This window comes from Ixodes scapularis, unplaced genomic scaffold (assembly GCF_016920785.2).
Source record: "Ixodes scapularis isolate PalLabHiFi unplaced genomic scaffold, ASM1692078v2 PGA_scaffold9__187_contigs__length_104089568, whole genome shotgun sequence".
Classification (NCBI taxonomy): domain Eukaryota; kingdom Metazoa; phylum Arthropoda; class Arachnida; order Ixodida; family Ixodidae; genus Ixodes; species Ixodes scapularis.
In genome coordinates, this window is record NW_024609884.1 from 85,445,072 (window position 1) to 85,457,384 (window position 12,313).

The 12,313-nt window shown below is 46.2% G+C and overlaps 1 protein-coding gene across 1 annotated transcript in view; it reads left to right on the forward strand.

Annotated features, from left to right (window-relative positions):
• Window positions 1–4,678: 4,678 nt before the first annotated feature.
• The window catches only part of LOC115310041, a 71,206-nt gene continuing 63,571 nt past the window's right edge, over window positions 4,679–12,313 (forward strand). Inside the window, exons 1-2 of the mRNA XM_040219180.2 lie at window positions 4,679–4,814; window positions 10,399–10,528. Coding sequence (XP_040075114.1) covers window positions 4,679–4,814; window positions 10,399–10,528 — 266 coding nt within the window. The remainder of the gene's footprint in view (window positions 4,815–10,398; window positions 10,529–12,313) is intronic.

Below are 12,313 nucleotides of genomic sequence, written 5' to 3' on the forward strand. Positions count from 1 at the left end.
ATCTCTGATCAAATGCTGAAAGCAAATTGTTAGCTAATGATAGTAGCTGTGTTTCACAGGACAAAGATTTCCTAAGTTCATGTTGATTTGGGGAGAAAAATGAATTGGACTCTAGGAAGTTAACAAGTTGCGTATAAATTATACGTTCTAGAACTTTACAGGGAACGCTGGTTAGCAAGATGGGCCTATAGTTAATAGGAAAGTGCTTATCACCAGATTTATGCAGAGGAATAACTTTATCTATTTTCCAGTCGCAAGGTACTAATGATGTGTCAAGTGATTGCTGAAAAATATGGGTGAGAATTACAAAGGAGTACTGATTAGTATCTTTAAGAAATTTTGAGTTAATTTCGTCAACACCAGTTGCCAATGACAGCTTTAGGCCATTTATAATGCTCAGAACACCATCGGTGCTGATTGTGATAGGGTCCATCAGTGGGAAAGGAGCAACATTGTAGCTTGAATTCACATTGCTTAGAGTGCTAGAAAAAGATATAATAAACTCTTCCTGAAACATTGTGGCACATAAAGACTCATGGATTAAAGTTTCGTCGGGTGTTTTCAATAAAATAGACGAAGGCCTATCTCGATGGGACAACCGGTTCCAGAACTAACGCGGGTTATTTTTTAACATGGAAGGTAGGAGAAGAAGAAGTTGAACTTGACAGACGTTGGACTGAACAGCATTCTTGTAGCCCTGAGCAGCACTGAAATACTTCTGCCAGCGAACTGGGCAGGATGTGAGCCTCGGAGCTCTAGATAAACGCTTCTTTTTCTTTGACAATCTCAGGAGCACACTGTTGAAACACGGATAATTAGAGTTTACGATTATGGTTTTCAAAGATAACTATTTCTCATTGAGCTAAATCACCCTTTTCTTAAAGCGCGTCCAGTTGGAATGAACAGAGCATTCCGAGAAGTTACCCCAAAAAGCATATAAAAAAACTGCATAATTCAACATTAATGGCATCATAATTAGCTTTGCTGTAGTCCCAAATGACTTTTCTTTGGTTTTAATACAAATTTTAGGAACACTCAGGGTAAAATGTAATAAATGGTCACTGAGGCCAGGTAGGTATGTGATTGGACCATTCAGGTTGGGCATCGTAGTCAAAACAAGATCGAAAATGTTTGAAGTAGTGGCAGTTATTCTAGTTGTGCTTTGAACTAGCTGAGCAAGATGAAAATCAGAAAACTCACTTAAAAACTTCGCACAGTCTGCTGAAAATGAGTCAGAGTTGGGATCCCCCGGGCCCCAAACAATGCGAGAGTAATTAAAATCACCTATCAAAAGGAAGGGTGTGTTAGGAAAACGCGGTGTAATTACATTCAATGCATCGTAGTTTATCAGCAAAATCAAAGACATATGCAGGTGGACGATAACAGCATCCCAATACATATTTTTTTATGTTGAACGTTGATACACACCCAAATTATTTCTAGGGAGCTGTTAATATTAACAACAAACGGTGGTATACTCTTAATGACTCCAATTAGCACGCCTCCGCTTGTTTGCAACTCCCTCTACTGCCGAAAGGTAGCGAACTGTTTTTGCCCTAGGAATAATTCGGTATCCCTGATTCTTGCCGAGAGCCACGTCTCGGTTAGCAGAATAAAGCTAGCATCGCAAGAGTCAATTGCAGAGCATAAATAATCACGTTTATGTATTAAGGTCCGTATATTTGTAGAAAGAATAGATAAGTTTGACAAGGAATGCAGGTGGTCACTAACCCTCTGCAATTGATAAATAGGAACGGAGGCGCCATCTGTTGCAGTAACTGTTGTGCCACGGCGTGGACCATTGTTGGAGGCATGAGGACGAAACAGTTCGTTGACGGTTCCCGATTCGCGGTCATAGACGTAACATTTTTCATTCAGATATAATTTGGTGTAGTTTAGCTTAAACGTTGTTCCATGCGATTTCCTGAACTCAATTAGCTTCCTTCGTGTCAAACGAGTCGAAAAATGAAAAAAAAAAATCCTCGCGGATACCAATATTCATAAATTTCAGTTTTGCCTTTAAAACCAGGACTTGCTCTTTCAATTTAAAAGAAGCGAATTTGACAATGATTGGCATACATTTACTAACAGTACACTGACCGAGCCTGTGAGCACGCACAATGTCCAATGACAAGTTAGTTTTACCATCAAAGCAGTCGGATAGAGCCTTGCTCATCTTTTGTTCGGATTGTGCCCACGTTTCCGCGCCGCTATCAGCAATTCCATAAAAAAAAAATGTTGTTTCGCCTTGATCTATGTTCTAAGTCATCTAACCGATCAAGCAGGGCACTATTTGTTTTTTCCGCTCTCCGATTTCCTGTCATAAGTCTTGTATCCCCTGTTCAAAGACGCTTGTCTTATTCTCGAAGGATGCGAGTCTTGCATCGATGTTTGTAACCTTCTCTTCAATAGCCCTTTATTTAATTTCACCAACGGAACTAATTAATGCTGTTTCAACAGCCTCAAACTCCTGTGACCGAGAATTGAGTTCAGTTAGTAAATGAAACATCTCTGCGAACTGCTGAGCTTGCTTCGCTGTCATGGGACCCGGGTTCGATCCAACATCCCCGCAGCAAAGCAGTGATCCAAAGGTGACAACACACGTTTCAATGCAATCTATTAGCGAAGACAGACGTTGTGGGCAGGACAGCAGCTGCAGAAAGTGGTCGTCGGACCGGTAACAGTGACTGTTGTGAAATAAGGTACGTGCCTGCACAAAGACGAAAGACAGCCTGGTAAGCTTGTTGCACGTCGTGCTGCTGCCGACCTGCCCACTGAAGAAGCTGCCGATGTTTCTGGTTATTGTAGTCTCAGTTGATGCCGTCGATGTCCCACCTGATCTTCCGATTAGCCATGACATCTGAGCTCTGTCTCCGCGGGACGCTTCGACGCGGGTAAACACACTCATATACGCCATAGATAGAGACGCGGAAGATGCTTTCACGTCACTTGATCTGAAGCAGAATTGAATGAATAAGGTGAAGGTTGAGTTTCATCTTTAAAAGAGGGAAATTCAACACGAGGAAGCAAGAACTAGACAAACCGTGGAGGTCTTAATGACAACCTTGCGCAGACTGGTGGATATGTGCGACTATAGACCACTTCATAAAGATCGGATCCGCGTTCGCATTGTCGTGGACCTTCTGGACAAGAAGTTGAGCGAAAAACTCCAGCTCGACGCTAAGCTCACTCTGCAAAGCGAGACAGCGTTAGCACGATCGTCGAAGACAGTTAAACGCCAGAAGATGGAGCTGCTAAGCAATAAGACACAGTACAGTGATCTCGAGGAGCTAAAAAAAAAGATATTCGAATGCGAACAGCAAGAAAAAACACCCCCTAAGTGCAGAGCACATCGCAGAATCAAGGGTATTCTAACACTTCCGCGTGGAAATGCCGACGGTGTGGCAGCTTCCAGAAGCACACAAAGAGCTCAATGCACTGGAAGAAACAAAAAGTGCAACGCCTGTAAGAAGGCAGGACACCTTGAGAATATCTGAACTTCCAAGCTTACAGCAACGTCTCCCACATCAAAGGACTATGAGCCTTGGTTTCAGGGACGTTTCCTTCGGCGAGCTAGTATACCGTGATAATGGGGAACCTTGGCACATTATGGCTAAGGTCAACAACGAGGAAAACGTTCAAAGTAGACACTGGGGCATATGTTACAGCCATTCCTCCTAGCGTGTACAGTTTTGGAGCAATGGCAACGCTCGAGCTAGCAGGGAAACATATTCACGGGTTTGGCAGTTTCTTCTTAAAAAAACCTGGGAAAATTCCAAGGCACAATTTCCTTTGAAGGGTCAAACAACGAGAGAAACTGTATACATATCGGAGCGACTCCGGCATCCTTTACTTGGTCGCCCGGCGATTTAGGCTGCAGAAGTACTGCCAAGCTTGAATCAGGTCAAGGCAGACAGCTAACTGGAGTAAGGTCAACTACTTACAAAGTACTCATAAGTGCTTCAATGACTGGAGAGAATGGAGGTACTTTACATGATTACACTCCCAGATGCTACGTCATTCGCCATCACGTACCAGCGGTGAGTACATTTCGCGCTCCTACCCGGTGTGGAGCTGATGCAAGACGTGGATGTCATCGTAAAAGTGGATCGCGCCACAGTCCGGTGCTCACGCACGGTAGTCGCCAAAAAGCAGGACTGTTCTCTCCAGATCTACGTGAACTACACACAGTTGAACTAGCATTTCGTGCTGGAACGTATCATCATGACGGTTGTTGAAGACAATCTCCCATGACTCGCAGGAGCGAGTCTTCAGTAAGCTAGATGCGAATGTTGGCTACTCGCAAGCACCACTGGTTTCAGAGTCAAGAGAGCTGACGACATTCATCACACCGTAAATGATTACAGTTCTAAGCACTACCGTTTGACTTTGCAACCGCGCTGGAATTTTTTTTCAGCATAAAATGTAGAGGATTTTAGAAGTAGTCCCGGGCCAATAATGGTACATGAATTACATTTCAGTTTTCGGACGGGACAAATCTGAATATGACCTAAATCTTGAACTGATACTCCACCGCCTCCACAACACACTGGGGTGACCTTGCATACTAACACGTGCGAGCTCTGCAAAAAACAAAACAAAAAAAACAAGCATTACGTTTTTCGTGCCACATCCCGGAGACAAGGAATTGCGGTGGACCCCAAGAAAACACGCAATCATGGCGGCTTCGAAAAACTTGGCAAAGCTGAGGTCTTTTCTGGGAATGGTGAACTATTTGGGGAAATGCCTACCGAACATCCACAGATGGCAGAGGAAACCAAGCCACTCCGAGATGTTCTACATGGGAATGCGAGGTGACTCTGGAGTTAAGCTTAAGGACAAACCTTTCAAAGAATTCAAATAACTTTTGTGTTAGACTCCAATTATCGCGTTTTCAGCCAAAACGCACACTGGACACTATCGCCGGGTGCTTCATCGTACGGACTTGGGGTTGTGATACTGCAGGAAGATAGTGACGGCACCAGACGTCCAGCAGCATACGCTTCGAAAGCCATGACTCCAACAAAGCAGAAATACGCTCAGGTCGAAAAAGAAGCTTTGGCGATCTTTGGGTCTTGTGAGCATATCCACACCTACTTGGTAGGACAGGGATTTCACGTTGAAACATTTCACAGGCCATTGGTACCGTTGTTGTTAACCAAATTTTTCGACAAGATGACGCCAACACTACAGCTGACGCGAAGACTCATTTTTTTAATACAACTTCACGATATCACACGTGCCGGGAAACTAGATGCACACCGCAGTTGTCCTGTACAGGAAACCTCTACCAACAGGACACCCAACAGACTATGCCGAAACGTTAGTCACGAGATGCTCACGGTGTACCCGCTTCCTGCGCCCGTCTCCTTTTTAGAAAGAGTGAGGTCAGAACTTAAGAAAACCCATGCAAGGCAGGGGTGTCCTATTGTGAAAAACAGTGACCTGCGATGTTGGTTCAAAGAAGGCGCGTAGCGCACATCCCGCATTCCTTGTAATATGGAAACAACTTTCTCTCCAATTAACTCTTAGATGTTTTGCAAAAGGACACAAAAAAGATTTTGGTTTTAACAACGCCCACTAGGTTTTTATTACTTATCAATACCTTTACCTGCACTGGAACCTATGCGACGGTCAGCTACACACATAATTGGTTGCCGACTGTTCACTAAACGCAGAAACTGCTCCCCACATTCTAGTAAACCCTACTCCGGTTTCACGCGCCTTGGGGACTGCGTAGCTCCTTCCGCTCGCCGGGGGTGGGCTCTGGACGTCGTTCAAACGGGTGACAGGCGTCAAGTTTGCGAAGACGTAGAGGCGTCATAGAGGGCAGAGCCGCGGTGCGTGTGTTGCTAGGATACGTTCCTCGCTTCCTATACTTCACTTCCATGACCTTTTTCTCGAAGATGTCCAACCTAGCGATCCAGGTCCCGTTCGCGTAGCGATTCAGCCGACCTCTGGGTCCTCGTGCCGAGTGCATTTTCACCGAAACCGGGTAATTTTCCAAGAAGGAATCTTTTAGCGACCACAGGCATGAAATAACGCGTGAGCATTGGTGCCCTGACAATCGCCTTTTGTTTGGCAACAAACTCAGTGGCGCCATCTATTGGGTAGCCCCAGTACACTTCCGGTTCACGTATATTTACTAATTTTTACTCATCATTTGTTTATCATAAGAGTGAATTAAGTCTGAGAGTGCTATAAGTGGCCATTTACAGAAGATAGCATGTATATTTGATTGCGCAAATGCTGCGAAACCCGCCGTCTAGTTCAGAACCGGAAGTGGTTGGAGGCTATTTGCACACTGGCGCCACCACGTCTCAACTCACGCGAGGAAGTGCAAACACATGCGCTGACCTGTGCCCGGTCTGACATTCGGAAACGCTGTCATCTGCGTTCCCAGCGAACTTCCAGAATACCTCGAGCACCGCCAAAGGGAGGTCGCACGTCAAGCCCTGGGATGCCACGGTCGGGTCAAATGAATTTGTGGAGGGTGACATTGGTTGGCCTTCTAAGCTGGGCTTCTACACGCGCGTCCCCGGTACATGGACGAAGGTCGCTTGGCTAGGCGTATTTTTGTATACATTCATCTCAAGAATGTAAACTCGAAGTGGAGGAAGCGTGTCACTCGGTTCGGCACAAAGTTTGGTATATTATCCTTGGATGTCGAACCCCAAACCAAAGGAGAATGGGTGAGTAAAGTGCGAGAATGGGTACAAGCTGTCGAGACCGAACGCTGGATAACAGGCATCAAGCAACATCCTACCAAGCACCTGTACGCGTCATTAAAGACTGAGATCGCCCCCTGACTCTCTGCGCAAGCACGCTGGGAAGCCGAGTATTTATCGAAGCCCGTAGCGGAGCCCTACGTACCCGACCTTACCGACGCTAGTCGCAGCGTGACGGATATGAGGTGAAGTGCGTGTGAAGAAGAAGAAGAGAGTATTCCCCATTTGCTACTGTCCTGCAAGGCGCTGTCACCAGCGCTTTTGTGAACTCTCGAATCGAGCAGGCACTTGGTTTCACCTGCTCTAAGCGGAGGCTTGAGTCCTGGTGGAAGTTGACGATGGCACGCGCCAAGTTGCTATGCTCCAAATTGAACTTGACAAGGCTTTTATCGTGTAAGCATGATGTTCTTTTTGATTTTCTATAACGCATAAATGTGGGCGAAGTTATTTTGAATGAAGCCAAAATGGCCTATAAAGACTGCGCCACGAGGCGCATTCTGTCATTCTGACAGAGCCGATTCACGTGCGAGTGTCCGTGCTACTGGGATGTCCCATGTCGCCTTTATTGTTTAACATGTATTTAGAGTTGTTCTGTTTAAGTGTCATTCATAGTGAGTACTGTCAATAATTTCGGCTGGAAAATTTCAATCAAAATCAAAGTTATGAGCTATGCGGACGACAGTGCAGTGTTTTGTGGCGATAAGTGAAGTGTTAGCGCCGCAGTTCTTTTTTTTGGTAAAATCTTTCTGTGAGGCTACGAGCAGAGCCGTATATAGAGAGAGTTTAGCCATACATTGGGAAGTATAGGAGGCAAATGAGGAGGCGCCATTGGTCGAAAGCGGGGTGGGCGTGTTTCAGGGCGTCTTGACAAATTCGAATATGGCCAGCCAGAAGCCGCGAATAATAACCTCTATGGCGGTGATCGCGAGAAACAAAATTTATAAATGTTTCGGAATAACTCTTGGTGACTGCAAATATGGTGCACGTGATTTTTCGATCACGGTTATGAAAAATAAAAATCTAGTAGAACGATCGACGCGATCCGTACGCCAGGCGCCGAGGGCAGGGAATCTGCCGTCCGAGCGGTCAGACTCAGTCCGAACAAAACAGAGTTCGAGCGATACATTTGATTCTTGCATATTTTTGCATGATCATAATCGTAACATCATGTGCACCATACTTTCAACCATGAAGAGTTACTACATTTAGCTCTCACGCGCTTATTGAAACTGCTTCTTGCTACCACCGCTAGGAGATTATTTTCGGCTTCTGGTTGGCCAAGAAAGCATGTCAAACCATACCTCTTCTATACTCACAAAGCCTGGCAGTTCGATGACGGAGCCATAGAGTGCCCGGTCGCAGACTTACAGCGCGAGGATCTGGTAGCACAGAGCATTTCTCGGGGAGTCTGGTATTCAGCGCACAGCTTTTGCAGCGGCGAGGACCCGAAACATGGTTTTCACACCTGCCGAGAAAAGAAGCGGTAGCCGAGGAACGCGAGAAGCACGAGCGGCATTCCATCGCTCGGGACAAGTGTGTTTCGGCGTCTCGCCGCAGCGGGGCGCCTGTTACATGACTCTTGTCTGCCGCTCTACCTTTTCACTTTCGGCGGCCGTGTCTTGTGGCGATCTGCCAGGCTTTGTCAGTAGTGAGGAGGTTTGGTCAAGCCCTCTCTACGTCTGGTGCACGCCCTGCCTCTGCCCGCTCCTCCCGTTGTCCAAACTCTCTCTATATACGGCTCTGGCTACGGGTGCAACCATAAACTGGAGTAAGTGCCGCGTGTTTTGGCACGATGCGTAGGCCACAACGCCTTCAGTGTGTGAAGGGGTGTCTCGGGATTGCGTGACCTACACATACCTCGGAGTGCCCCTACAATGTTACAGAGTGAACAAAACCTATTTGTCGGGAGATGCCACCGACCTGGGCACACGCGCTTCCCGCTGGAAACAGCGCAATTTTTTCATATTTTTCAGAGCGACTGTTTGCAATGTTTCTGGTAATTTCAAAGCTATGACATGTTCTGCAAGTCCTACACTCTGCACGCATCAATGTGCAGAGATTTCACAGCGTTTTTATGTGTACATTTTTAGATCAAATTGGGAGCGAAGTCGGCGAGACAATCTCTCCCACAGAATACATAACGGGGTCTTAAACTCTCCCACTTGTTCATTAAGAAACTAATCTCCCGTTTTGTTTTGTTTTTTTTCTGCGAGAGCAAGAGCACCCATTCATTCGGGCGTTCTTCCGAACAATTCTGGCACCTCACTTGCCGTGATTCTCTGTTTCGTCACATGGCGGTGAGCCAAAAAGCCTCGTGGTATATCAGAAAGAAGTCGTCGACGCAGTAGACGTTTTGTCTCCCCGTTTTTCTTTAGACTGCTTGTCTGTTGTGAGCACCCCTCTACCGAAGGGGAAGGGGGGCACTTTGGTAGGGGTCCCTACTTAGGAGGAGGGGAAAAGCAAATATCCCTACGGCGGCGGTTGACCGGCGCAGGGATGCCCTCGACTCCATCGACTCACTGGTGTCGCCCTTTCGTGACCCTTCGTGGGGTTGGGGTGGTGTCGGGCTCTGCTGGGTCCTTTCTCCCTGTCAATCGTTCCTGAATCGTTCTTTTGGCGAGGCCCAGTTTTTTTTTTTTTTCTTGCTTCAGTTTCCAATGTTTCTTTAGTGAAATTGCCACTTGATCCCAGGATCCAATTTGTTTTTATCGAATTGGCTTTAAATCGGTTGTGCCTACACTGGCGGTTCCGATCGAGGTACTTCATTTTTCAATCTTTTTACAAAACATCATCTTACCAAATGTCTGTTGCGAGCAAGAAGATGCTTACGCGTGATTTGGTGATCAGTTTGTTCACAACACCACTTTATAGAGCTGTCATCTGTCGCGATGGCCAGGATGTGGTACACTGGTCAAGAGGATGTGTGTCCCTCCCTCCATTAAAACTTTCTTTGTTAAGTTGCACACCAACACTTTGCCAGTCAAGGTGTGGCTCAGGGAAAAAAAGGAAGTTGTGCCATGGTCGGTTGACTGTCTTCTATTTAAAAAACCGGAAGCTCTAAAACACGTTTTTATCTTTTGCTGGGATGCAGTATTTTTTGGGGGACGTCTTCCAGCGTGCATTAAAGACTGAGATGTGTTTAGCCCGACCGGCATTCGCTTCTTGAACGTAACGAGTGACGAAAGCATTCCTTTTTATTTGTGTTGCTTGGGTTGTGTAGCATATGGAGGTCACGCATGGCGGTCCGCCAATCCGACCCCAATGCTAACGGGGTGAGATATTATTTTTTCAGCCTGATGAGGCGAGTGGAAAGTGTTCTTTCAAATTGTGAGTCGAAGCCGAAATGGCTAGGCCTTTGTGAACCTCTTCTTGAGATGAGAGGTTTTTAATGTGCTCTACAAAAAGTGTTGGAGATCATTTTTAAAGTGATTGGACTGTTGCATTTCGTTTTTGCAATAAAGAAAATAAAATCCTCTCGTGGCGCCAAAGGTGTCGGGCTGAGGATCGCGCGGTCCGGGGTTCGATTTCCAACGAGCCGCTTCGTAAATCTGGCTTGTTGCAATTAATTACGCCCAACTGTGAGTACGTATCACCAAGAGTGACTTGTCTTTAGATATTTAGGCATCGCCTGTGTATGCTTAATTCGTGCCTAATGGTGTCTTGTTTACAGGCTATCGGATCTCAGACTTCGTGCACTTGGAAAGCACGGACCTCCTGATCATCGTGCTCGTGTTGGCCGTCATCGGACTCCTCTTCTGCGCTTTCGTCGTGCTGTTAGGGCTCATCACCGTTGCCAACCGGTGAGCCACCGCTCGATCTGGCCCCATACGTCATATCGACGGGACTCGCATTCTCGGTTTCTTCAATTAACGCCAAAAAGTATTCACCATATATCTTGCTCAAAAATTGGCGGAAGCGAAACGGAACTCGATCGCTTCTCTGTTAAAGGGACCACACGACAATATTGTGTTTGAAGTTTCCTAACTGCATATCACGCAGTGGGATACAAGAGGGTTGCACATGAGGGTAAGTAGCCGGGAACGTCCCCGGTGAAATAACTGAAATAAGAGCTGGATATATGTATATTTTTTATAGCTCTTTCACTTTGCCGTGATTTTGCCTCGTCCGAACAGTTCCGGACGCGATAATGCCCGAGTCCCACTAGAGCGACAAACAGAAACAAACGACAACTACGATTCTCAAACCAGAGTCTTTCGCGATGTGACAGGCTTTGTAGAATAAAGTAGGCTATGCTCAAACACGAGCATCGTGCACGCGAGGGTATTTTTGGCAGGCTTGCAATCGCTCGTGCTTAACTTCACGAGCATCGAACGACTAAACGCCGGCCAAAAATACCATCGCAAGCATGCTGCATGTGTTTAAGGCTTGTCGCTGTCGTTTGGTTCTGTTTGTCGCTCTAGTGGGACTCGGGCATTAAGGATGCGGTCCCACGAGCGCTATCTTGAACAAGGCCGTAGTTCAAGCACCAGGGCGGCGATGCACGTCCGTTCGCGAGCTTAAGTGATCGAGCACGACACCGGTGTTCCTCCCCCTTCACGTCTATATCTTCTCTGCGGCCGCGTGACGTAGGTAACTTCTCCAAGTTTCGCGCTGTCATTCTTCTCATGGTCACCGCGGCCGTGTCTTTCGCGCTATCTTAGATACACAGCGTTTGCTACAAATGAAAGCCTCGATATATATATATGTATATATATATTTATATATTAATTTGAATTCTTACTGGCAACAGAACCGTCATTCTTCTTGTGTGGCGAATCGAATGTTGTCGTCTGTCCTTTTCTGTATACACCCCCCCCCCCCCCCCCCCAACACAGTGTTAAAAAACAAACCCGCTTTGCCCGCACCAGGTGTGCGCACTGCGCGTGCGCTGAAACCGAATTCGGGAGGAGGGAAGCGTCTGCCCATAACGCAGCGCCAACTTCAGCGCCACCGCAGTGGCGTGACGTCAGTGAGTTGAGTTGGTCTATACACAAATATAAAAGCCGAGATGCGTGCAGAAACCCTACCAAAACCAAAAGTGCTGGCAAGTGTGTTTTTAATCGGGTAGAACCTTTATTAGCATAGCGATGGGGACATGTAACACAAAATTGTATTGAGAATGCAATTTGTAATTCGCTCTAAGCAGTTGAGAAACTTCAACGTGCACCTTTATTTTATAATTAGAGATTTCAATCGTTTTTCTTCTTCAGAATGTAATTGTAGCCATAGCACTTTTCATACATTTTATTAAACCACATTGTTATGTTATTCTTTTTCTTGAGTCGAGTGTTGCGCACAAGAACTCACATGAGGAAGATATCTTCTAAGCAATGCGATCGTGCTTGTGCCACGCATGCCGTTGTACAGAACACTGGAGTGCCTGATATTTCTAGCTTTATTCTAATCTTAGTGATCACAGGAACTACAGTGTTCTGATATCGTTATGATCTGGTAGCGGATTTTCTTTTGGACCATCATAGTATGATGTGCTACACCTACAAGGAACTCCACGGGCATAGTCACAAACAAAATTATCGAAGTGGGAAACCTTTTTCTGCCTCCCCAGAATGGAACACCATTGGACG